At 39.8% G+C, this 27,850-nt stretch overlaps 1 protein-coding gene across 3 annotated transcripts in view; it reads right to left on the minus strand.

The window, feature by feature from the left end:
* Positions 1 to 1,252: 1,252 nt before the first annotated feature.
* The window catches only part of TC2N (tandem C2 domains, nuclear), a 31,068-nt gene continuing 4,470 nt past the window's right edge, over positions 1,253 to 27,850 (minus strand). For 2 of the 3 annotated variants that reach the window (XM_041472035.1, XM_041472036.1), the window contains exons 2-12: positions 18,543 to 18,669; positions 17,643 to 17,876; positions 14,148 to 14,312; positions 12,303 to 12,394; positions 11,619 to 11,694; positions 10,364 to 10,464; positions 9,551 to 9,667; positions 8,511 to 8,702; positions 6,579 to 6,693; positions 5,906 to 6,105; positions 1,253 to 3,622 (exon numbers count right to left, since the gene is read on the minus strand). In XM_041472035.1, coding sequence (XP_041327969.1) covers positions 3,512 to 3,622; positions 5,906 to 6,105; positions 6,579 to 6,693; positions 8,511 to 8,702; positions 9,551 to 9,667; positions 10,364 to 10,464; positions 11,619 to 11,694; positions 12,303 to 12,394; positions 14,148 to 14,312; positions 17,643 to 17,876; positions 18,543 to 18,609 — 1,470 coding nt within the window. In that variant the 5' untranslated portion in view covers positions 18,610 to 18,669 and the 3' untranslated portion in view covers positions 1,253 to 3,511. The remainder of the gene's footprint in view (positions 3,623 to 5,905; positions 6,106 to 6,578; positions 6,694 to 8,510; positions 8,703 to 9,550; positions 9,668 to 10,363; positions 10,465 to 11,618; positions 11,695 to 12,302; positions 12,395 to 14,147; positions 14,313 to 17,642; positions 17,877 to 18,542; positions 18,670 to 27,850) is intronic. The other variant, XM_041472037.1, reaches the window with a different exon arrangement.

Below are 27,850 nucleotides of genomic sequence, written 5' to 3' on the forward strand. Positions count from 1 at the left end.
CCATGTCATATATATGTTGGCAAGATGAAAATAAGATGTGGGACAACCCTGCCCCAAACTTCTAGACAAGCTTATGTTTTGGCTGCAAAATCAACTCATAACTCTAAAGGGAACTTTCATCAGGCAAACAGTTTTGGAGTCAAACGGCATATGTACTTAATTGAATGCTTACAAAATCACCTTTAGTTTTATTCAGATGTTCTGCCAACAAAAGGAAAAACCATAGATGCCTAATGGATTTAACAACATGGCTCTATTTATATTGTGATCACATAAGATCAGATGCTCAAATAAAATTATTTTCTACATAATGTTGTATGATAATGTGATTTACAAACTGTTACACCCACTCATCTTCTGAGATAGAATCTCACATTTTTTTCCTTAAAAAGGATGCCATGGTGTGTCACTGAGACATAAAAACTTGAAAAATAAATTGGTTAACCTTGTTTACAAACAGAATGCTATTGGTTATAAATAAATAAAAAGCATTTTTTGATTAACCAGTGAAATTATACACACACTTTTTGGAAAATCTGATCAAGTTTAGTCTATGGTCTGCAGGCACAGACCTCTGTATGAATATTTAATATAAGACCATAACTGTTCTTCCAGTTCATCCACATCCATTTTGGAGCTGACCAAAATAAAACTGGTGCATCTCTGAACCTCTGCTGGTTTAATAAGAATTGCTTTAGGTTAGGAAACTGGGTGAGTCACTGACTAGAAGCAAGAGCAAATCCCACTGTGAACCATGTGTGCCTTTTATCTACAAATAAAGTGAACTGGCAAAATAGCTTTAACAGTATTTTCAATGACAGTAAACTTGGATGTAACAATCAAAATACTGGCTGAGGATGCTTTAGAGGGACAACATACAGCTGTGACCAATAGAAGAGAGTCCCAGGACACCTCTTTTTTCCTTCTTTTTGCATGTCAGCTGTTAACTCGTTGAATCCTTGGATGAACACACACAAATGCAGAACATGCCAAAGCTTGGGAATGAGCACAGGATGAGGCAGTGCCTCAGAGCAGCTCTTCAGAGTGCTGCAGTACCTGTGTGCACCTTGCATGGAGAACCTTTAGGGATCTCCTCCATGTGTCAGCAGTTAACTCCCCTGCAGACAGCACTACACAGAACAGTGTTTGTTAGCTGGAATTTTCTCAGTGAAAAAAGTAGGAATTGAACTTCACTTTGAGATGCTGCTAAACAGTAGTATAAACAATTAAACAATTGGGGGAAAAGGAATAATTGCTGTTCATAGATTTTATTATAAACATATAGATTAAATATTAACATAGCAAAAAAAAAAAAAAACAAATAAAAGAAAAGAAGAGACTAGTTAGGCCTTTAGAAGGGCAAGTGTCCTAAAACAGTCCCAAAAATCCATTTTATGCAGCATCCACTGAGTTGGCAAACGCTGTAGAACCACTGCTGTGGTAATTGAAGTCTACAAAACACTGGGATATTCCCTGTTCTCTCTTTTAAACAGAACAACATTCTGCATCAGGAAACCGTTAGTTTGCACTTTTGTTTATTGCCACAATGAATAAAATGTTCAGCCACAATGAATGAAAAAGATCCCTGTATTCAAATAAAGATACTCCAAAAATATCAGTTCAGCCCACTTCCTTTTTTTCATTTTTCCCAGCCAGCCAGGCTCCTCCCAGCTGTTTTAACTGGCTGAAATTATCAGTGTCAGTCAAGATCCTCTGGGCCTACTGGGAGATTTGCAAAGAGTAAGAGCTAGAACCAATGTTTGTTCTCCAAGTAACATGCATAATCTTTTTTCAGTTCTTTTATAATGACTGGTTGAAAAGCAGAGTATGTACAAGTCTGTAAAAATCCTTCTGCTTTCAAAATATTAAATTTCAACAACAACAACAACAACAAACTGGATGGTTGAAGTTTCGAAAGCTGCAATTATCAACTGATGAAAAAAAAATAATTCTATGCGATTCAATTTTTTCCTGACACTCAAAGACAAAAAACTTGAAGTAAAGATGCTCTGAGCTGTATGCTTGAAGAGGATGTGCTTTCCTGGTACAGCATTTTCTCTGCTCCTCATGTTCCTTTGCCTTCCAGCAGTGAGTGCTCTCACTGCCACTCTAGTTCCTGTCAGTTGGTGGAATCAGATCCAAGTTATGAAGAAAGGTAGATTTATTCAGCATCTATACCAACATACATATTTGTACAGTCCAGACAGCCAGTGGTACATATGTAAGCAGCCGAGTTAATGAAATATGTATGTATTTTTTTAATCAGGTAGTTGAAGTAGTGCTAAGAGGTCTGTGCTTCTAGATTTATACATTATCAATTATATACTTGGTGTCTTCCCCCCTTAAAAATAACTGTGAATAAACACCTGAAAATATGGCAACTAATAGAAAATATAATCTTAGCATTTTGTTGGAAAAATACAGTTTACAATAAAAAACGTTAATTTCTTCTTACTAGAAACAAGTAATAAAAATATTCTCCCACATATAATTTTTTAGCATCCTAGAGTTGTAACAAATACTTCTGCAGTAGGAGCGTATCCTTTAAAAAAGTCTGAATCCCTTACAGTGCTGCATTTTAATTATCAAAAAATTAATTAATCAAAAAGCACATAAGTCAGTAAATCTTTGCTTACTCCTTTGTACATGTTACCCTGTGTTTTGGCAATGTAAGAAAATGCTAGAGCGTGTTGACTAGATAGGAAGTGGTTTACATATAAGTATTCTATATAAGAAAGCAATCTACAAACACTGGCTCTGATCCTAGGCAGGGTCATTGCCTCTTTGTACTGTTCCATTGATTCCAGCCAGAATTTACCCAAACAGAGGAAGTCTGGAGGGCCCCTCTTGTAAAGATTACAAAGTCAAAGGAACTTTTATCTTTCCATCTCTCTGTTTTGAGAAAAGGATGGGGGCAAGCTCAAGCTGCAGCCTTCTGAACAACCCTTCATCCAAAATGGAGATTAGAAAAGCCTGCGGGTACTGCCTTATTGTCTACTTCCCTTTATGCCTTCTCCTGCCTGCCACAGCTTCCCCACTTGCTCGGGCACATGTTATCCTGCTCAAATGGTGCCAACAATCCCAGATGCTCACAGGTACCCAGAATCAAGCCACTGACACAACCCATTCCCTGGACTTTGGAGTCTGCCAAAGACACAACACAGAAGAGGATGATGTCAGTGGCTAGTGAAACAGAGTTGATTCAAGCTGCTTCTCTCCAAAATCGAATTTCTGTGCTTTTATGAAATCCAAGAGGGGCAAACATCTTTTTTTCAAGATGGGTTTTGTGAAATCAAATAAGCACTTTTTCCAGTTCCCAAGTCTTCTTTTTAGTAGTATTGAGCCAGTATTTCTCTTGGTGAAACTGAATTTTTCGTTTCCACAGAGGCATGATGCAGTGGGGAACTTCTGAAGAACTTGCACAGACAATATCTTTATTTTTAATTTATACTATTTTAGATAGCATATGAATTTCTGTAGAAAAATCAGTTCTGAATTTCATCTCCAGTCTTCAAGATGGACCAATGCTGTACCATTTAACAACAACTTTTTCAGGATTTGCAATGGTATCTTTCCACTGCTCTACTGCTTCACTGTTGCTGCTATCAGAACTTAACCAGATCTGCATTAAAGGGAAAAAAAAAAAAATTAGTTTACCTGATATGATTACAAAACCCAGCATTTACTAGTTCCAAATAAATACCAAGGAAGTGAGAACAAGATACAATGTATAGACTGTGACCAAAGGATAACAGCAACAAATACAGTTTTGCTAGTGCTAACATTTTGGCTTTCAGCTGGAGTCTGTGTTTAAATTTAGCCTCTAAAATAGTTTAGAGAACCCAGTACATAATAATGTTTCAGTACTTAATAAGATGTTTTAAGTGAAGCATTCCTTGCTGTATTCAAATGCACAAGCTGGGGTCAGGGGCTCCCCAGGCCAGTGGCGGCTCTGTGCGTTCGGATGCAGCTGGCTCCAAGCCATGCAGCATCCGGCACGAGCTGTCCAGCACTTTCATGAGCATTTAAAATTGCACACTCCCACAGCCAGGGCCAAACCTGCATTCCACAGAGGTTACTAACATGCCCATACCACACATAGTCACGTAGTAAGAGCCCGTTCCTTCTCAGTATTCAGTTAGCGGAGAGTGGCCATTAAATGAGGAAATGAAGTACAAGTAGGAAAATTTCCCCCTTAACATTATCACCAGCCTCGACTGCCAAAAGAATTCTGCTTATGTAAGTAGGTAGCGTTATTTACAGGACTCTATTTCCTCAAGTCTTCCAAGAATGAGTCCTTTTAAGACTTCTCAGAAACCTTGACCATGAAGTACATTTAGCCTATACTGCTGGGGCATGAGTCCTCAAGAAGTGAGAATAATATCTTCCAGAATACCATAAACAGCTGATGTTTCATCCACAGAGATTCAACATACATCTTGCTTATGATTAAAGACATGCCTGTAAAAGCAGGCTAATCTAAGTATTGTCTGCTTAGAACAGCATCCAATTAAACACCGTTCTCTGAAGAACAAAGTTAATAGATCCAGCTATATTCATTTTTTTCCAGCTACCCAGCCAATTGCTCAAAGTACATTTTTCCCTGAGCCATATTTTATGTCTTCATGTGTTATGTGGCAATGTCTGCCTTCATGAGCTGAAACAACCTTTTCCAAAAAACCTCTGAGGAGCACCCTCTGAGGAGTTTTCCTCCCCCTAAAAATAAGATCCACAATAAAATGTAACTCATCAGATTGAGATTACCTCACATATTGCTAGATGACTGCAAAATCATACTCAGTTATTTCCCTCCTGCCCAAGGCAGTACAGCTAAGAAGAAAAGTTTTTTTTTTTCCTATTTCAAATCTGATTCCACCAACAGGAAGATGGGACATGTGCAACATGAGGCTACAAAAAATGGAGGAACTTCACATAACTCTTGCTGGGACATCATTTCTACATCTTATAGCACATGAGCATCTCCTGTAGCTGCATGTCTTCAGCAGGCACAAAAAACATCACCCGAATAGGACAGTACAATTTTTTGTACCTAACGACAGCACAGTCTTCCATCTGACATGGGACGTTACAGTTGGGGTCTCAAAATCTAGTCTACATTATTAATATATGCATTTATTAAAATTCTACTTCTGCATTTAACTGGGTCAGGAAAAGCACAGTGCATTAAGAACAACTATGGCTCACTATATCAAGAAGAAGAGAGACAGAAAGGACAGACGATGGTAAATTAGAACAAGCAGGGGAGAAGAATGGAGAGAATAATGAGACCCGACTACTAAGTTTTATGGTGGTTAAATAAATATGATCACACAAATGCTTTCAAAGAGATACTACTGAAATAGTGTCTGTTAACTAAAAAGCAAGCTAAAAATATATCGGGTTTGGACACCTGTACTATTACTTGATCATATATAGAGTATTGTACGGCTTTCAGCATTGAAAGGAGTCTCATTGTAGCTGTTGATAGTTCGTTTTACACACCTCTGTTGTGAGAATATTGGTACAGTAAGCCAACACCCCCTTGCTGTACAGGACCTTGTAGGTGATGGAGCTCCTGTGGGTGCTATGGTTTTTTTTAGAAAGGTAAAGGCAACCAGGAAATCCTGTATCTCTTGTAAGGAATCTGTCATATAGTAATATTCCACACAAAACTGACTTTAGGATTTCTTTTTGAAAGAAAAATCAAGTGTCAACTTCCATTTTCATGCTAGTGCATGTTTAAGAGCCCAGTACCATTTTTGCTTGGATTACATACAGAAGAGTTTACTAGAATTTACTATTTTGTTATATGTCACCTCATTTAAAGTATTTTAAAATTCATACCAAGAAACCTGTGGAACTGGATTTTAAGTAAAGGGTATCATGCTGTTTAGCAGAAACCAACCTGTCCTAGGAAGTGTTTTCTTCTCACTGAGCTTTTGCTGTAGAGCTTGATGAGAAAGCTAATTCCTTGTTCTGCTTGGCTAACTGGAAAAACCATCATTTCTCCCCACTTCACTTGGCCATTAGTGGACTTCAGAAGGCGAGTCTTCTTTTTATAGATGATCCCTTCTGTACTAAACATTCCAACTTTCACAAAGAAATCTAGCAGAAAAGGGAAGGAAAAAGACATAGCACACAAAGGGTTACTCACAACACACCCAAAAAGGAACCAACAAGATCCATATGTATGCTTCAAATTGCATCAATTTCTCAAAAGTCTGGCCAAAAGAACTCTACAATGGCTTTCCTGACCAGTCACATAAACAGAACATGTTCGGTAATATTGGACTGATTAACACAGTATCCAAACAGCAAGTGCAAGCTAATGCTCTTGTATGTCAGGATTAATACTGGGATAAAAATCTTCCAAAATACATAAACACACATCTTCAAACCAAGCAGAATGTAAACAAGTAAGACATCTGGGGAAACAAGCCTTGGCAATGGAAATCTACCACACAATGTGTTAGTCTGAGGTTCGTAAAGAATGTTATGGATTGCCAACCCATTTGAGCAGCAATTTACCTGTTACAAGTGCTTTCAGAGAGGAGGCATGAAACAGCTGACTGACTTACTTGAAGATAGTGGTGTAGATGAAACAGGAAGGTTTTGTGCTTCAAGAATCTGTAACTGTATCCTCCTGTTTATTGCTTGAAAACAAGTTCCTATTTGAAGTTCTGCACGGCACACCTACAAGCAGAAGAATGTTGCCATAACATCTGGATTAAGTTGCTTATAAACTCAGGAAACACAGGAATTTTGTCATATGTTGGGCTCCCACATTTCTATCTGGGATTTCCTGGACAGAAATATAAGCATGTGCTGTACACAGAACCTGCAGATGCACAGTAAGTGCATCTTGCACTTGTCATAGCTGCAGTACCTGTGCTCCACTACGAGCTGCCCATGTGTGGTGCACACATGACCCTCGTGGGCTGCAGCCAGGGATACTGGCCAAATCACCTAGTCCTCAGTTTTTACCTGGTACAGACACATACAGGGGAAACCAGACGTGCCACTGCAACTTTACTAAATCTGGATGTGGAAGTGAGAGAGCACGTAAGCTCCACTGACACAAAAACCTTCAGAGTTGCCCTCCCACACTTTTGAGTTTTGCCATATGGAGATATAAGCAATGGCTTCCATTGATACAAGGCCCTGTCACTCAATGTCATGAGTGCTTAGGGTGACTGTTTACTGTGTAGTTTCCCGTGTTGTGAAAGTACTCGCGTTTTACATGCCCACACACATACAGCACTGCCACACACACAGTGTATGCATCAAGATCTCCAGTCTGAATCTTGGGGGCCTTTTTAGAATTTGTGCCAGTGGCAAAGTTGCACTGAGTCATCCTCTTTGCTCTCCTGTCACACTCTAATGTCCTCAGAACATCATGAGAGCAGCAGGAAAAGGCCAATGGAGACCCACCTTTCCTGACAGCCTTCACTTAAATGGACTCTGCTAGTCTTTGTTCCCTTCAAGTTTTAACATACGTCAATGAACCAAAATGCAGTAAGCAAGAGAGCAACAGGTTAGATAAAGAAAAGTCAGGCCCCAGTTCATCAAAGCAACCCAAATTCTCTTTGTAGCTCAGCCACAAAAATTCTGTGTAACCCTCTGAGGAAGCCACTTTGTCTACTCTGAGCTTTGGCTTTCCATTGGCAGAGAGGTTAAGGTTTGTGGTCTCAGAGGTTATTACAGGGATGAATCCCAGAGTGTCTAGAGGGCTATTGGATACCTGCTTCCTCTGTCACTTTATCTTACTGCTTTTGAAGCAATATGGGTATTTATGTTAGAACTAAAAAATGTCAAGTGTAACTTATGTTAGAAATCAAGAGTATCATTCATATTACTCAGACACACTTAAATAAAATTTGCTTTTGAATTGCTAATTCAAGTTTAATTTGTTGAAAATTCAAATGTCTAGACACAATCTATAAAAGAAACAAACAAAGTGAGGGTAGGGGGAAAGGAAATCCCACTGTGAAAACCACCTGCTTCTTATTACACTAATGGAAATGAACTGTCTGAATTATTGCTTCACAGCATGCAATCTGAACATTAAATATATGGCTGTCTGTGCAGTTTCAGGCCACTGAAGATCTTAGCAATTTTCTTCCATAACAAAAGCAGATTCCATTTGCTCTGAGCTCTTGCTGTGAGTCCTAAGGATCTTCTGATGCTTTTTTGGTCAGAAAAGACAATTACCCGGTGTTCTCTGCTGAACATTTCCCCAGAATGTCCCTCCCTCAAGCTGTGAGCCATGGTGTGGAAGAGCTTGCTCTAGCTCTTTTCCTAGAAACATCTGCAGTTTATGACCAGAACAGCTATGTGCAGAGTTCAAAAGTCTGCATTTTTTCTCCATCAAAATGCCTTTCTCCAAGGAAGTAGGGTAAAGGGGAAAAAAGAGAACCCCTCTAGTTTTTACTACTGAATTATTTTTCTTTCATTTCCAGCAACCCCTTCTAGGAGAGATAAGAACATACTTTCACAGTATTGGCACTTACAGGTGCTTTGGAAGGAGGAGATATATCCAGCCAATGATTCGACTCCTGTGAGCTCAGCTCCCGCAGTGCCAAGGAACATTCTCCAATAGTTTTTTTCCTGGGAGTCTGTGTCTGGATTTTAAATACCAATCTGACAGCCTGCAGGCTTTGCAGTTTAATGGCAAAAACAAAAGTTTCCATAAATTCAATGTCCTAGAAAGAAAAACAGATGAGTAACATTATCATTTTAAGAGAATCCCACTGAGCCCAAAACCTCGAAACCAAGGCATCGTGGCTCTATAGCCACTGCTCCCAACTACCACTTTAGGTTGCCATGGAAAAGTGTGCTTCTACAGTGCAAAGTCCACACACACTCACCCCTGTGTTGTCACACCCTGGCAGGGCTGAAGTTTGAAATTATTTTTCACTACCATAACAAGTTGTGGCATCTCTTCTGGAGCTTTACAACAGCACACACACATTGTGATAACAGATTCTCAAACCTTTTGTTACAGTCTCTCCAGCTAATTTTATTTTCTTTCACCTTTGGCTCACATTATGGGAGATTTATGTTGCTTTACTTTCCACTCCCTTAATATTCCTTTACTGCCACTATCAGGAATCTTGTCCCATGTGACCGATTTTTACTATTGTCTGTAGAGACAAAGTGTGAAAATTGTCTCCTGCCAAATGAGAGGCAGTAGCTCAGCTACCTTCCCTGGGATGAGTGTGCACCTACAGGTATGCCCAGTCTTCCTCTGGTCCCCCACCACAGCCACAGCCTGCAGCTCATGGTTCAGTCCCTATGAGCATATCTGTCCTGCCAGCTTGTGAGAGAAGGAGGGCAAGAGTACAATGCAAGGCAGGATATAGGGGGAGGAAGTGGAAAGGCTTTTAACAGGATTTTGAGAAGCTGGGAGAAGTAAAACACACCTGGGCAGTTACCACAGCAAATATGGCACCAGAGTGGATGTTCGGTCTATTTTAAAAATCCATTTATCTGTCACATTTATTTTTTGTGGGGAAAAATATTTCTTGGTATTTTGCATGCCTCTACTTACATTGCAGCCCTCCTTGGCAGAAGATTTGAAATGCACTGGTTTGGGCAGTGTCAGAATTCCCTTGACACAGATACGAGGATTTTCCCCACAGCTAGAAGGCCAGCTCAGGTCTTTGCACTGCAACATTGAAAAAAGTTGGTTTAGACAATGCAACACTTACCATTTGATGTGCTTACAAGGTTTCTGTCTACTCAAAGTTCCCTTGTCTGAAAATTATTCACAGTTCTGGAAGTATATACAACCACCAAAACAGTATCACATTTACTGACAAAAAACCGAAGCGATGTGTCCTCAAAACAAAGTTCTGTTAGGGTTCTGCCCTGAAGGAACTGTTAGATTTGAAATCAAAGAATCACAGAAGTCACTTAAATGGTGCCTCCACAGCTGCTCCCATTTACTGCCTTCACATTTTCACAGGAAAATGTCCATAGCAGGACCAGCCTGTGACCAGCCTGGCTTTCTAATATCTGTTGAGTAGTTCCTCACTTCACAACTTGAACACATGTTATCATATGTGTAGTAACATAAGGAGATATATACTCATTATATTCTTCTTAATCTCAGCAGAAAAGAGATTGCAAACGAAAAAAAATTAAAGGGGAGGAAGATGCTTTGAAGCCTAGTATTACATTTTTTATTACACATAAACTTTGTTTATATTAACACTTATAAATAATTGTTTTCCTAAAAGTATTTACTGAAGTAACATAGAGACAAATTTTATGACAATTACCACTAAGTATAGCAGAAGAGTCATTGGCTATTGAATAGTCATTATTTGAATAAATGACTGACCTATTAATATTTGCTTACATGTAAAACTGTGATCCAAATCTGTTCTACAGAAGAAGCGTAACACAACTTCACATTCAGTCTTCCAAAGTCTCGTTCATCACCTGATAATGTGATAGTATCTACGGAAGAAAGCCAATTAATATTTTTACAAGTAAAGCAGGATCTTAAAAGTTCACTCCAGAAATATGGGACCTCATTAGTAAGTGAACTGCTTATCTTCGCCAACCTCTCTCAAAATAAGTTTGAAATATTTTAACACCTACATTTCAAGGACAAAATATCCACCAAGTCCAGTGACCTTCTGCATGGCTAAAAGCCTCCACATTTCATGGAATAGAATAATGTAATCATAGAATATCCTGAGTTGGAAGGGACCTTTAAGGATCACAGAAGTCCAACTTGTGGCCCTGCACAAGAGACCACACCAAGAATCACACCATGTGCCTGGGTTATCTCTACTGAATTGAATAACTTGTGTTATACTCAAACAACTTCAAGAAAGAAAAAAAAAGCATGTTCCTGAGACACCCAGAACACATTTATATCCTTTCACTTCCCCATATCTCTTTCACTGTTAAGTTTATAAATTGGTCTCTTTCTCAAATTTCAATTCCAGTCTAGTAAACATTTTACTATTATGCTGTCTCCAAGTCAGAAGAGCAATTTAATACCCAGCATTTCTCTGTCATGACTGGAACCAGGTCATTGCCTCAGTCTTCTTTTAGAAGGAGACTGGATCAAACTTCTACTTATAGCAGGGTGACTTTTGTGAGGACTTGATTAATTTTTGAGTGTTCATTTTGCCATATATCCACATCTTCAGCATTCTTTCATAATTAAGGATACTGGGTTTGCATGCAATATTCTTGCCTAATTACCAGTGTAATATGGGTATTGGATTTCAGGCATCTCACACAGAAAAATACTGATACATGAAAAAGGACTAGATCTGGGACCCAGTGCTGCATTCTATCCTAACAATGTATCTGTAATTTCTTAGCTCACTTGGGCAGTAAATCCAAGAAAAAATTTCTCAGAAGCATGAGAACTGTTCAAAGTCTCATCTGCTAATCTCCAAACAACAGGACAGTGCAAGTCCAAAACTCTTCATTTCAAATTGCCAAGTCATCTCCAGCTGACCTGCTAGTCAGATTCATCTCAAAAAAAAAAAAACCCAAACCAAACAAAAACATCAAAAGCAGAGTAGAAACAGTTTAATGTTTTGTGTGCAAAGGGAAATATTTCATTACAAGGTAAACAAACAATACATTACCCAGACTCCTGTTGCTGCCTTGTGAATCCTTCCTGGAAGAAGAACTGCTAGGTACACTGGAGACTGAATCGTATCTCTGGGGACAGGAAAAAAGGAATCAATTCAGAGCAACACATGCAAAACCCAGAGATTATACCATCAGACACGACATGATGAAAACCAAATGCTCCATTTCAAATAATTGCCTCATTCCTTACTAGTTTCTTGATCCAGCAGCGTGCAATTACTATTTTGATGCAATGAGCTAATAGAGGACCCATTTGATCAGCAGACTTTTTTTTTTTTTGCTCATGAATATATACACAACTCCATTGCTATGTAAGACATGATTACTATAAAAGAAATAAATAAACATAGTTTTGTGTCAGTGGAAACTTCCACTGTTCCACTGCTCAGCTGACGGGAGAAACCACCAGATGATGAACCATGACATGCTGTCTGTCCTGTCCTGCCTAACAGCCTACTTGGGTTTCTCAACAGCCCCGCTGGGCCAGAGCAGCAAATGTCAGAGAGACACCAGGAATAAGCCTCTTGAAGCTGGTCGAGATGTTGAAATTTTCCCTCCAGTCCTCCCATTGTACAGTGCAATGCCCTCCAGTGTTTACTTTGGAAACAATGCAGCGGGGACAGATACACTGAGTAAGCTGAGTTTTCAGGGCACCCTTGGCTCCAAGGGGAACTCACCTTCATGAATCGGTGAGGTGGGCTCCTGAGATCAAACATGGAACGACTTACATCAAGGGATCCAGGCAAAGCACTGGGTCTTAAATCACTAACTAATAAGACAAAGAGAACAAAAAAATTCACATTATCACCATTGCTAGGAAAAAAACCTAACTGAGAATAACTTTCACAAGATGCTGGAAATTATCTGTTCAATCCTATAGATTACAAATGACCAAAATGGTTTAAAGACAGTATGAGCTGCTGTTATCTAGTAATGTTTTCCAGAAACATGGGGATGGGGCAGGGGTAAAGAGATGGTGTCTTTTTCAAAAAATTAAAATTTTAATGAAAAAAATGTTAATTTTTATACAGAAAACTGTCTAGAAAATATAAAAAAGCAGAAACATTTTAATCATAAAAATATGTTGTTTACCGATAATAACTAGAATTTCAGAAAATCATTACTGAATTTACTTTTCAGTTTGTGTGGAGGTTTTTATTTTTTCTTTTAAGATGAAGAGAAGGGGCTTCACATTAAAATTCAAGAATTTAATTTTGTAACTTCCAAATAAACACGTTCTGTAGTTCTAAACCCAAACACATGAAAAATATCACAGCAGTCACTGCAACAAACTAGGTTTAGAGTTTTGTTTTAATAGTTTATAGGTGTATGAAGTTCTAAGTTCTGAAACAGCTGTCAAAAAACTCTGGAGGAAAAATTTTAGAACAGTACTCTAGACACACTAGAATAACCTTTCTTGTGTTTAAACTTACTAAGACAAAACTAGTAAAGTGCTCACTTTGCTTGAGGAAAGATGGAAAAAGAGATTATGAACTGAAGGGAAGATGTTCAAGACAGTTTAATAAAACCCATTTGGCTCCCACCACAGGTGCTTACAAAGCCTGGTAAAACCATATGTGTTAAAAGTTGCTAAAATTCTACATGTGTTCTGTTCTCTTAAAAAAATGTATGGAATAGTCTTTTCATGTAGTCTCTATGGTGATTCAGAATTCTTTTAAGACAACACAGACTGAGACATTTTCCCCCAGCTGAAAATAAGAATGCTATACCATTCTAAACAAAACATCTTTAAAAATGTGAGCTGTTGCCAGCTTCTGATTTCATGGAGAGCGTGTACCTTTCCTGGAGTGTTGGAGGTTTCTGAATGCATTTGCCTTGGCAGTCACAAACAACAGCTAGTCATTTACTTCAGTCTGAACAGCATTCACTACAGGACACATACACCAATGAACAGCACAGAAGACAATTTTTACCTAGGCAGCCAAACACTTTCTATCTAAACTTTCACCATCTCGCAGACCTCCCTCATTCTTACACACCGAGATGTGGGGACACTGCTGTAGCTTCAAAAGCAAATGACAAAAAAAGTTGGCATATAGCATCATGCCCAACTTTGCACCTGTCCTTATCATCTGCTCCTGAATGTTTTTTGGTGCTTGCTCCTCTCCCCATATATGCACTCTTCCTACTCAACACACTGCCTGGCTTCCTTTTTCCAGCCCCCTCACTCCTCTTACTGGTAGCTGAAATCCCCACTACTGCATCCTGTCTGGATCAGAGGGAACTATGGAATCTCACTTTGCTAATTTCTCTACCTTTGTGTGATGCATGCAAGCCTTGTTAAGCCCCTAAAAGACAAAAAGTAAAAGTGAAGCTGAAAATTAAGCAGAGCTGGCTCTGCAGATTGATTCACCAACCAAGGAATGTGTGTAGCACACCAACCAGCTTGAGAACTGCTATAACCAAACGAGTCTTCTGTAGACTAATGGCTTTTATTCCTCTTACCTATAACCCCTGAAAAGGGGAGGAAGACAGAGAAGCAAAGGTGTGGTCCTTCTCACCTGATCCATACAATTTCCTGCTATCTGCTTTTGTCTGGAAGCGCCTGATGAGATCTGGTGAAACGCGATGCTCCAGATAGAAGGGGTTGTACACGTCACAGCCGGGCCACTGGTGCACGCCGTGCAGCTCTGCCTTCCGCTCACCAAACGAGGCTCTGGCTGACTCTGTGGAGCAAACATCAAATGCAAGAGTTCCAGACATAACACATGCTGCCTGGCTTCATAAGGCAGGCAGAGTGCCTTCAGGGGAAAGGACAAAATATTTCAGTATTATCTACCCTGCGTAAAGGGAAAAAAAAAAAAAAAAAAAGAAAAAGAAAACACACATTCACATTATGTCAGGTTTCCACAGTGTGTGAGCAAACACTGGAATTAAATTGGCCATAAAAAACTATGCATACCCTCTCTTGGGGTTTTGCAGTAAATGCCTAAGTAGTTAAATACAGAAGGTTCGAAAGACAGAGAGCAAGACAGAAGTTAACAGGAAAAGTAGCACTCTGTGTACAGAAAACCTCCAAATTATTTAGTTACCTACCCCCAGCATATTCTTACTGGATGAATGGACCCCAGCCCTTCAGAAAGATCTTGTATGGAAAGATAAGGAGACTGCAGTCACAAGCTGCATTATCTACTTTCCATGGCAAGTCTGTCCATGGTGAAATCACCAGTCCAAAATTACTTGAATTGTGGGTTGAGGCGTAAGTAGACATATCTGAGACTGCTTGAATCCCACCCCTTTATTCAGCTCATAATAATTTCAGAAAAAACATGCATGCCTCGGTCAGCAAAACAGTGAAGAACACTGCTGTAGTGTTCTTTACTGTCTGGACTGAAAAGAAGCCACGTGTAACAGCACATTAGAGAATGGGATGACCTGGATTCTGCCAAACTCTGATATTTGCTTCCTTCTCTTCACCTCCCTGGACTTCAACCTATCTCTTAAAAAGTTCTTTACCCCACAATAAAGTGCCTTCAGTTCTGCAGGTGTCTTGCACCATAAGAGGCAAACTACCACTGCTCAAGAGTCCTCTCCTGCATTTGCTAGCAAAGTAAAAAACTTAAACACTGAGATGGAACATGGGCAGTGATAAAGCAAGAACTCAAGCAAAATGGGCTTGAGCATGACATAAATCAGGATGAACACTAAAGTGAGGCCACAAAGAATTGCTACACATCAGATGATGGAAAATCCAGTGTTCCAGACCAGGAGCACTCCTTCCTGCTAGCTTACTTCTGTGAGAGCATGAGACACACTGCAGTGAGCGCTGAAGAGAAAGGCTGCCAGAACTTAATTGCTTTCAGAAGGGTTGCCAAGAGCTAACACTGAGCATGTCCTGTTTCACTAAAGGAAAATGGTCAGACATGCACAGAAAATGGTGAGGAACTGAGAGCAGGACTTGGACTTCTACGGATATTTAACAACGATCTAAGAAAAAAGTACTCTAAATACATTTTTTGAGTATGCTGGTGCTTTGGCTAATGTGAAAAAAGAACAACAGCACACTTCACTCTATTTAGTAAATCTCCCTAAAAAGTAAACACTGCATTTTTAAGCACAACTTCATGCAGCATAAAGCTGTAGTTAAAAACAATAGTATTTATATTTGGAAAGAGAAATGAAAGTTGCCTACTTGACATAAGAGTCACTTTTCAAATATTTGTTCAAAAATTTAAAATATTTGCTCAAGAGACTCAATTATGAAGAGTCAGGTCATCCTGCCAGAAGATCTAACAGCTTGCAGCCTAGAGGACCACTCTGTACATCAGGTCCCTCAGAAATTATCAGGAAGCAGAATTCTCAATGTAGACAAGTCACTGACTGTTAAGATTGTATAAGAACAGCATGAACAAGGAAAACATTCAGCTAAAGGCTGTTAGATACATCATCCTTCTCGCTGGAGAACATCCATGCCTCAGAGTCCTTGATGAACTTCTCTGTACTGTATCTTGAGGATGAGATTAGACTAAACAAGGCAGAGCCTAAACCTAGACCCAGTAAGACAGGGGATAATCAGGAGCACGTCCTGCTTTTCCACAGCATATCCAACTATGGACTTACAAGAACTAGCTATTGAAATAGCAGGCAGCTGGGGAGATCAGGCTCAGAGATGAGAGGGCCTCACATGTTCTACCTCCAGCTCTCCAGCTGCCTGTTAATGGCTGCTGGCATGCCAAAGGAAGCCCACTAGAAGATGGGGCACAGAATGGCCAGTCCGTACTGAAGAGCTCTGCTGGGCTGCTTAGCTTGGCCATGTGCCAGTGGCACATGCAGCAGTGGGTGGGGAAGAAGTTTGGTAATAGATCTGCAGGAGCAGGAAGGAAGCAGCAGCAGGGACCTAGGGAAAAGAAGAGGGAAGGATGGGAATAAAACCCCACAAACACAAAACAGTTAAGTAGTACTGCATTAGTTGTTATGCAACGCATGGTTGTCTTCTTTCAGTTATTAGGCTTTTCACCTTCAGAAAGGAAATAAAGTCACATGGGACTAAGAACATACTACCAGCTTATCATGTCCTTGAGGCAAAGCAATCCTAGAGAAAACAACTGTTCAGGTATGTCTCTGTGCCAAAATTTTCCCTTACCTAATTCTATGCATCGTCTGGCAGGACTAAAAGCCTAACAGTAGCATATGCTCTGTAACTCACATTAGTGGGACAGAATCCTATTCTTTTTAAATGCCACTGTGTCTAAATTGCACGTACCTCATTTTGGCAGTTTGAGTATGGGAGTAACAGAGGATGAAACACAAGATTGTTGTGAAGCAGAAAAGAAATAGTATCACATGGAACCTTGTAACAGGGGATCTGTGCCCCCTGGCCTCCCAAAAAACAGCAAAAGGATCAGGAAATAATAGGGACAAAAAAATTCTGCCAGATACTAGCACCTGCCATCTATTGGCAAAATTTGAAAAGGAAGCTGTGTTAGTATGTTAAAACATACCAGAATATTAACCATGAAAATCATCTCTCCTTTTACTTGAGAGATATGGATACTGGGGATATGTTAGGTGTTTCCTTGTCTCCACTAAATTCAATAAATCTTTCTAAAGATTCCACTTCCTTTAAGCATCTCCCATTACTTTTGAATATGAGCACTGGTGTGCAATCGTCCCATTCCGTTTTATTCATACAACGTCACAGAGATTCATAGCTGGATGACATACTTCCCAAAACCTCTCTGGGTGTCCAGAGAGAAAAGAAACAAGCTTCCCATTCTCCCCAGGGACGTGGTCCCAGCAGCAGCCTGACAGAGCTCAGGTGTTCGGACAATGCTCTCAGGCACCTGGCGTGACTCACGGGGTGCCCTGTGCAGGGCCACGAGCTGGACTTGATGATCCTTGTGTGCCCTTTCCAATTCAGCACAATCTATGATTCTTTGAAACAAGACCAGGCTTCTAGCAAAGTTCTGCAAACGTGTTTTCAGTAGGAATATTGACAATTTTCAAGGTGCAGCAGAAGCTAAACAACAATTTCAGCAGTACTGTCTGTATTTTACCTTTAATCCCTCCAGCATGTGAGACACTGGGAAGGTTCTTTGGCTGTACATAAGCCAGTTTGAATGGAGGGACCACAAATGGCACCTCCTGACCGTCCAGGGGCAGTTTAGAAAGCAAATAATCCTCAGAACAGCCAACTTGACGCTTCACTGACACAGAAGACAATGGAGGCTGCTCTACAATAGTTGGCTTGCTTGCAGCTACTGCTTCAGATTCCTGCACCATGGAAACTGCTAAAAATAAAGAGCAAGACAGACAGTACACATGAGCATTAATTTTTGAACAATACTATGAACAGATCTCTTTTATTTAATAGTATCTCTGCTTGATACTTTACTTAACAGCTGCTAGTATTCAGTTTTACAGCATTCAGGAGCAGCACCAGGAAAAGATATTCATCCTCCTGACACCTGTACGGATCCAAACTCTTTGTTGCCCAAGCTTCTATATTTATAGTTACCTCCTTCTCAAGTGAATTTGCACAAGAGCTACACTTGTGTCATAGACAAGTTCTTCAAACAAATAAGACACCAAAGAAAATCCTAACAGAGTTAAAAATACCCAGAGTTAAAAAAAAAAAAAAAAAAAAAAAGAAGCAGCATTCAAATTCTCCGAGTTTGAAAGATATAAGACATTTAAACGACCTTGGGTAAAAAAGCCAGCTTTTTTGGACAGTGTTCCAGACTGCAAAGAGCAGACTTCAGACAACTGTTATTTCTCAGTTCCAATTCATAATACTAACAAGCAGGGGTTCAATCTCTAAGCGGGGGTATGGCAAGATTTTGGATGTTGTAAGAGAAATCAACTTTATCAGGGGTAACACAGTCATTCTATTAATGGGAAATCTCATCACTAATGCAGCAAAACTTTTATTAAACCCTCATTATGTCAGAACTCACAATCATTTTTTTCCTTGTCCATGCAGAAACACAATTTACAGCAGGTTTTTATACATTCTGTTGCCATTGTTTCCAGTGCTGTAATTTAGAGGGGACCTCAATCAGCGATCCAGTGCAGCTATCAGACCTGAAAAACACAATAAAACAAACCATAGTAGATGAGAGAAAGTATAATCAGAATGCAGTATTATCAGCTATTTAATATGCAGCTGCTTTCTGTACACAGTCCCAGGATCAATCAGAAAGTTACTTCAGCCATAAAAGGATCAGAGTCATCAGATTTCTCTCACTGAGAAAAATCACTTTTACATAAAAGCACAAGGAAAGAGCTAGTTTTAACAAATGGCATTCAAATACTTTCAGTGATCCACCCAGACAGGTCCCTGTCTTTTGGGAACACTAAAATTCTCCTCATATTTGTGTGTGCCACTGGGCTTTGGAGTTTACTCAGCTTTACAACTGTTTTGACATGGTATTGTCAAGCCATTTTCAAGATGTGTTTTTAATTCTGTTTCCCTTGTTCATGTTTCCCCTATCCTCTTTCACTCCCCTACTATTTTCACATACATCTATACATGTTTACATTTTTCACTTGACATACTCCATACTTTTGACTTGAAAACAGGCTTTATGAATGATGCCAAAATTGCCTTCTTTGAGAAGCTACTGCTTTCTCATAATTGTACACACATGAAACTGAAGACCTGGTTTATTATATAATTGTTTGCTGTGCACACAGAAACAAAGCACGCTGACTTTCAGCAAAATAAGAGGCATGTAATCTACAAAAGAATGAGAACAAGTCTCTAACAGCTGGTTAACATTATAAGAACTTTATGACAATGCTAACTGGCCTCATTGAAATGTCTTTATTCATATCCTTATGTTCTCTTTTCAGAGAGACACAGACAGCTGTGCTGCCTCCTGTCCAAAACTTCAACTAAGTCTAGTCCTTTCACATCCACCTAATGTACACAAGGTTCTTAGGAGAACATACCCAAGACACAACTCTAACTCAATGAAGATTAGAAGACACCAAACAGAACATGAACATAGGTTGAAGGGATGAGGAAGACAATGAGTAAGATAGAGGGGGGAAGCATGGAGAAAATATGCAGTTTTACCAAAAATGAGAAATGGACATGTTTGCTTAGTTATTTCAATTGCAAGAAATTTCTGAAAGCATCTGTGCACCAACACAGAAACCGTTCATTGCCACTGCAGCTTCAACAATGCCATAATATTCTTTGTATAGTCAAAGACAGCTAGAGAATCACACAAAGCCTATGGAAACAACTGTAATATCCCCCCAAATTTTTCTTGCATTAAAAGCCCCTCAAATTCTGTACATGTCAGGTGGACGCAGTAAGCTATGGACACTTCCTCTAACTCAAAGACCATTACTTTGCACAGAATCCCTCTCTCTCTACTTGCCTTCATCTTAAAATTGCCCACGAGTGTGAGTACAGCAAGAGACCTGCATCAAAAATCTTCAGAGGCAATGCCACCAGCTCCAGACCCTGCTCTGTATCTTTACAGAAGCATGAAAGGAGGCATGAGAATTTATCATTAAATTCTCCATGGTTCTAATGATCAGACTTTCACTGCTGCTCCTCCCTTGGAGGCATACTCATGGTGGCCAAGGCTGCTAATTTACTTTGGGTTCCCCTGCAGTGATTTTCCTTCCCAGCTGTTATCAGTATACAGCTGGAGTTAATATGCTTCACTCTTGTTCACCATGTTTAAACTGGACTGAAACAGCTGCTCTGTTTGCTCTAAGCTTTGCAACAATGCTATCTAAGCCTCAATGGCAGTTTGCACAGGCAAAACAGACTTTTATCTCAAAATGTCCAGATAGAATTTATTCGCTACTACTAGTGAAGAAACCAAAATGTTAGTACTGCCCTACTTTCTAGCTACATAAAGTAGAAAAATTCATTTTTCTGCAACAGAGAAAATTCAGTTCATGGTAGGGAATTGTTTAGCTGGAACAGTTAATGTGAACAAATAAACAAATGGAAATAATCTGTCACAAGCAGCTGCCTTTCCTTCACAGTGCCTTACCTAGAAAGAAAGGGCTTCCTATGGGTATTGAGGATTTAACAGTGATAATGCAGTTCTACACCTCCTGTTCTTCTACCATTAAAAAACACCATGTTTTTCACAGTAATGCCAACTCAGCTGTGATAGTCTTTAACCATTACATTTTCCCCCTGTTTATCAATATGCAAACGTTCATACATTTTTCTTCTATCTAAAGACAAATATAAAGCAATTCATTACTGCCTACTGTAAAGAAGAGCTAGGATTACAGATTGCTCTTTAGCAGTAGGCAAGGCAATATCAATAGTGAATGCCAAAGTATATAGACACACATCTTAAAGCCTCCATTTCAGTTTTAGCTTAACTGAGAAGAAAGTTCCATGACTAAGAGACTAGAACACTGTTTACACTTCTTTAAGCTTACAAATGTAATGGTTTCAGTGACAAACCTTGCACTTGGGTCCCTAGACTTACACCACAGCCACAGTACAAAAAGAGACTGCATTTGCTGAGGGACAGGTCATTTAGACACAGCACTCCCTCATTCTGCTTAGAGCACTTTATGGAATCAATAACATGCACGGTCTCAATTACTTTAAAAAGTTTTAATTCACTTAATTAAACTACTATGATAAATATTGTTGGGTGGTTTTTTTTTTGTTTTGTTTTGTTTGAGCAATCCTGGCAGTAAATTAGATGGCTTGGCTCCCACTTAATATATTTTCTTGTATCTGTATTTTCCAAGCTGCCTACAGTTATTTATACAACTTTCACTGCATGCAAAAGTTTTCTCTTAACCATGTGGGAGAGAAAGAAATTTAGCAGGTTCTGTTGTATATTTTATTAACTGAAAAGAAACAAAAACATTGTAGAAGACTAAGGAAGTATTTCATGATCTTGACAGAAGATGACATTTCTATCAAAGGTTAAACTTATCCCATATGCCAGATCCTTTTGCTGGTGTTTGCTACCCAAAAATCATCAGTATATAATTTAATAGTTGTTCAAAGGTCGTACAAACATGAATTTATCTGGGAATATATTTATGAAATAAACCAGAACCGTAGAGACATTTGTTAGGTGCACCACCAAATCCCAGAGAATTACTGACTTCCCAGCAGTGTCATCCATTTTAACAAGAAGACTCCGTGACACTATCTCTACTTTTTGGGGTCAGTTTTTGTTAGGCAATATGCATATAACAAGGACATCCTCAATTTTTGGGATTCTAGACTGACAAAAGGATGGAGAAAAAGAGAATTTGCCCTCATTTTCAGAAAAACAGAGAGAAATCAGTTGGCAGAAGAGGGAACTGAACCCACATCTTGTCACTTGTGTGTCAAATTTTCTCATTCTTGGTGTTCTTCACCAAATTCAGTAAGGCATTTCATTTCTCTCTTCCCAGTATCAAGCCAAAGTCAGATAAGGAAATGAAACTCAGCAAGAGTACTTCCACGCTAAGGCAAAAAGAGAGCCAACCTTATTAGAACATCCTGGAAACAGCAGTTTAAAACCTAACCACACACATACACTGAGCCTAGAGAATTATAATAACTATTATTTTAATGGGTTTAGATGGAAAACATAAATTATCTTAATGATTTCCAGATTCCTCTGATAGAAATTTTGACTGAGCTAAAATCAGATAAACAGAGTATCAAAGACTTTAGTTCCAAATGCCTCCAGAACGATTACAAGACAGAGATGTTTGGAGAAGAAAGTAAATATTTTCAACAACTCATTAAATAAAAAGAACATGATAGAAAACGGATGATCACAATATTAAATACTAAAAGCTGAAAGCAGTCTGAAAAGAAATGTCAAGTCTTTACTGCCTTACGAGGAAAGGGTGTTTTGCAGCTAGACTGCAGGCTGCCAATGGATTTTACTGCATTTAGTCACAGCTCTGCTCCATAGGAGTTGAACAGGTAACACATTTACAACTACACAATAGAAACAGAGGTGAAATAGCTGTTCTCAAACAGGGAAAGCTGGCTAAGCCAGTGGTTTCAAACGTTTTGAGATTTATTGCCAGTCATAAATGTATATAATGCATTCTCAGATCTGCATTTTAGAAACATGCCACAGCAAAATTCTAGTAGCAGTACACTCTCACACAGCAGGATGTGTAAAACAAAATACCCGGAAAAAAGGGATTATCAGTTGTTAGAAAGCATTTGGGACAGATCTTCGAATGATGTAAGTGTCTACAGCTCCAGGAACCCCAGAAGAGCCAGGACACTGCAACAGGAGGATCTGCCCTCTGGAGAAAGTGAGCTCAAGCTTGCTAGTTCACACCTCAGCCAAACACCTCATTTCTGATACCTCTTCTGCTACCTGTTCATGCTGCCCTATGACTTTCTGCCTTTTGGATCCAGAAGATGCAGTCAGTCCCAGTCATATAAACCCTTCAGAGAGCATAAGAGCACCAGCTCAGGTCTCCAGATGTTTTACAGAAGCACAGCACAGCAAAAGCTGCTTCTGACGCAGGTCAGATGGATTATCTTTTGATAGTGCAGATGCTGCTCAAGGCTTAACTTCCACAGCCAGCTGTTTTGTGGTTTTGCTTCTGGTAGAGAGTGTCTGGGAGCTGTGCACCCCTCCCAGCACAGCTCTTCAACTGAAGAGGGGTGGCTGGTGGCCACCACGTCTCAAAACCAGCCAACCCTCGTAAAACAGCCTCAATGGTTTTGAGACATTTGCCTCCAGGTACTTTGCTACTACAGCAGCAAGGGCAGCACATGTGCTCACACACATTTACCAAAAACATAAAGCCCACAGTTTAAAAAAAAAAAAACCAACAACTGTTTTTTTGGGGACTCTAGGCAGGTCTGACTTGTACTGCCCACACAGGAGAGACAGGTACTTCAAGCGGGCCTGAGCATGTGAAAAGAGAGGATACAGCTTTCATTCCTATTCATTATAAACTTCAGCAGCAGGAGGATGGCTGCAGGAATTACAAAAAAAGGAAACAAAAAATGTCATGCCAACACACACCTACCAGGTGCATGATAAGGAGCTCCTTTCTATACCTATTTCTGGAAGAAGCCCCCAACAGTGATATATGCAGTAATTAGTGGGTTGGTGTGTGCATACATACACCCTCCTTCTCTGCTTGCAGCCACAGCTCTTGGAAGAGCATGACACCTCTGGAAATTTTCATGCAGAGATTATTCTGCTTCTTCTGCCTTCCAATGAAATTAAGATAATGGGAGGCTTTCTCTTTTTTTGTGACTGGAAAAAAAGGGATTTCACCCTGAAAGCAGTGGATCACAAAGAAGATGCTGAAGTAACACAACAGAAAAATAGAAGTGATGAGGCTTTTGAAGGACACAACCAGAAAGACATCCTTGTGAGAGACATGTTACAAACAGCTCAAAAGAAACATAATGAAGAGATGCAAAACTCTCCCAGTCCAGCAAATGAAAAAAAGAATGCAATTACATATTTAAAACTGAAGAGAAGACCATGCATCATTAACCTAGTTTAGTTGATGGAGATTTTATGGCAGACCATTGCACAGCCTGCCTTGGGCAAAGAGGTTCCCAGTGTTGTTTAAGCAGTTATGCAGTTGAATCAGGTAACAGAAATAGATGGTAAAGTCACACTCCATGATGCAAACAAACCACCAACTGCCCGAGCTCAGGAAGCATCATCCCACACTGGTAAATGATGACACAGCAGCACATCAGGGGAAGTTTTAAATGTTCCTCTCACTGATCACAAAAACAGGAAACTGAACGGAACAGATCATGGGCCTGAACCGTCACAGTCCTGTGCTGCAACCTCCTCTCATTCACTTACAGTTTGTTAAAGCAGAATTTTTCTTTTGAAGACAAGAAGGCCCATTATGAGCCCATGTCCCACTCCCCTCAGCTTCTGACACCAGTGGATTTCAACAAGTTATGCCTGCACTATACTCAGCAACTTCAGCAGAAAGACATGTTTTTATTTCAGAAAATATTACAATAACTAATTTCCTTCACTACTAATATTTTACCTATCTCCAGGAACTATCCACCTCAGCCTCAACAACATCACAAGATAATCTAAGGTGAGAAAATATTTCATTTAATAACACTTGTAAAGACAAGCTTGCTCTCACTCTCATAGCACTGTATTGACATTCCAAACTGTTTCCAGTCCACTATTGGCTCTGCATCCTTCTGACTGTATTTTGAGCAAGTGAAAAAGATGAGGAATGTGGGAGCCTGCAGACAGCACCTCCACACTCCCTTTGGTGACTGCCATAGCATTCAGGTAGGATACTGTTTGCTGGGCCCTCCTGCAGGTAACAGTTGCAGGCAAAGTTTAAAACTCTTGTAATCAGCAGGAGTGCTTAGTATGTCACTGCTATCAGTCAGGATGTGACAACTGTACAAAAATATTTAACTTCAGCAAGCTTCTTTTGAGGGAAAGAAAAACACCTCAGATATCAGTTGTTAGCTTAGGTGCTGTCATAGCAGTAAAAGCAGAACTCACTGTGAGCCCGTGAGCTGCTCTGCATCTCCTCCTGCCAAGGAGATCTAGTTCTAATTGTGCCAGGGCAGAAACTTCTCTGGAGCAGCCACATCTTCCCACATGCGTTTTGAGGGAACATACCGTGTCCCACTCCAGCTTTGCCTTCTCTTTCCAGCTTCTCTGCCCAGACAAAGATGATCTAATGTATGTCTCTCTTTGTGCAGGCCCTGAGCTGAACCCTAAAGATCACTTGTGCAATCTAGCTGTGGTCTCACTGAGCTCAGCAGCTGCTTCTTCCCAGGGCTCCAGCCTGGAGGAGGCCAAATGGCTTTCAGCACATCTGCACAGGCAGCGCAGGCACAGAGCACCAGAGTACATCACAAAGAACTAACTGCTCCTGCTTACTTCCCCGAAGAAAAATAAAGCTGAGCAGGTGTGTGTGCTCGAGCTATTGTGCTACAGGAACAACGGCTTCTGCTTTTCAGGCACCCCTTGGAGAAGGGGAACAAGCCCTGGCACCAGTACAGGATCCAAAGTTGTCCTTCTGACAGGGGCCCCAGGGACACCCTGCCTCTGGTTTAGTACTACAGCCTTGCACCTGCAGCCCTTAAATGTAGACCTAATCCAATCCTACCCCAGCAGGCAAAATATTAATAATATCATTTACAAGTGCCAAAAGAAAAATTTCCGTAAATCTGAACCAGTTTTTCTTGTGTGAGATTTATATTTGAATTAAGAAAGAAACATTATAAATCTATCCCCTGACAAAGCTTAAAACTTGGGATTTTAATATGCTGAATCCCTTCTGCTCTGGGCTGTAAAAGTTGATATAATGTTTCTTCCTAATGTTGCATTAGGCAAGCAACCAATTCATCCAATTACTAATCTGACAACACTGTTCCTGTGAACTGAAGATAAATTCACTAACTTGGACAAGAATGTACAATATTGTATGTATTGGGGCAGTAAACAAAAGAATAAATCCATTATGTTGGACTGCAGACCGTTCTGGATTCAGATGGAAAACGGCAAAGCAAGAGTTGAAGTCAGGACACCAGAAAAGAAAGCTGAAGAGACTAAAATATCTGTAAAAAAAGAACTTGGCTTTTGATGAGAACATGGAAAGAATTCAACATAAGATAAGTCCTTTGCTCTAAGCAGATTAGGAACAAATCACAACAATCACCAATTGTTACTTTATAATCTAACTTAATACTTTCTTTAGGTATTCTGTGTCAGGTTTTAATCCAATTTTTTCTCTTTCTGCTGTTAATGCCAAGAAACCATGAAAATAGAACTGTCAGCAGTCCTTGTATAGCTCTGATACCAAACAAAACTGGAAACATCTGGATTCATTTTTCAACAAGACAGCCAAGAAGAAGGTATTTTAGGCAAGAGCATCTGCCTATGGAGTTCCCTAACATGGCTAAATGTGTCTAGTTTTGAAAAGATGGCCTTTGGAAACCAACTCAATGCAACACTGAAAAAGAGCATTAAATGGCATTCAGGATTCCTCAGCTCCTGCCCTGACCACAGAGCCATACAGAAAACACATGGATACACATATACCATCCAGACAGCTAATGCAAACAGCTCTGCTGTATATTTGGGGAAAAAAGGAAAAAAAAAAAAAAAAAGAAAAGAAAGAAGGAAACCCAAGCAATTCTGCATGGAAAAATAGTTTCATTACCATTAAAACAAGAATGAAGACGGATAATTTCTTTACAAATACTTGGGCAAACACTGCTTTGTTTTAGGTGGATCAGTTTTTTAATAGTTATTTTGCACATAATTGTTATCCCGTTTCATGATGAAAACAGAAACCCCATCAGTTATGGAGTTTCCAATAGGTGAGGATTCCCAGTTCAGCAGTTCTGCCCCATACTGTCATTGTAGAACCAGTTACACAGTGGTGAGAGGAAGCAAACATCTAGGTTGTAGAGATGAAAGCTGAAAGACTATGTCTGAGATTAGGAAAGGAAAGGTGACTCAAGTACATTTCATATATGAAAACAGCTTAGATGAATGAATCAAGAACAGGAAATGGGAACTGCTCTTAAATAATTCAAATCCAAACCAGACTGGGAGTATGGCTCTGCAGGGCATGTGTACTGAGCTCAGGAAGCTGCCTAAACACACACTGAAATAAAAGTCCAGAAGGATACTGCCCTTATAAAGTACAACTATTTATTACATTTTGCATGAAATCTACCCAGTCCAGGAACCCAGAACCACTATAACAGCCCCAGCAGTGCCTCTCAGAGAGCTGCACTGGCTGGAGTTGTTGGCAGCCACCCAGCCAGATGAGTGGTAAGCAGGCATTGTGTAACAGAGGCATTTTTCAAGGAGTTTGCACAGACACAGGGAGAAACAGCAGAAATCAAAACTCTCTCATTTTAATGCCAGTATCTAAGATCCCAAACATTATTGGCCAAATGCTGCTACCACTCTGGGACATGGTGGTGGGGCTCTGCTCCCTTCTGAGAAGGCAGAGGTAATGAGAGCAGAAGTTGGCAGCATGAAGCTACCATTCCCTGTTTTCCCTTAGGACAGAACTGTTTAACAGCACAGTGAACAATTGCTACACCATAAATGTATGGGTTTTTAAAAAAAAAAATCTTATTGAGTTTAAATTAACACTCTTCCTAAGAGATTTTGGACCCATGATTTCACACACTGATGAAAAACTACATCTGGAAGTACATATACCACTGAACAGAATGAAAGCCAGACTAATTTAGGCAGATGTTCTGTGTTTTATTAAGACTTCATGGAAGAATTTTTTTTTTGCAGCTCTGGTCACT

The sequence above is a fragment of the Pyrgilauda ruficollis genome, unplaced genomic scaffold, assembly GCF_017590135.1.
Source record: "Pyrgilauda ruficollis isolate IOZ18807 unplaced genomic scaffold, ASM1759013v1 scaffold28, whole genome shotgun sequence".
In the NCBI taxonomy this organism is placed as follows: Eukaryota; Metazoa; Chordata; class Aves; order Passeriformes; family Passeridae; genus Pyrgilauda; species Pyrgilauda ruficollis.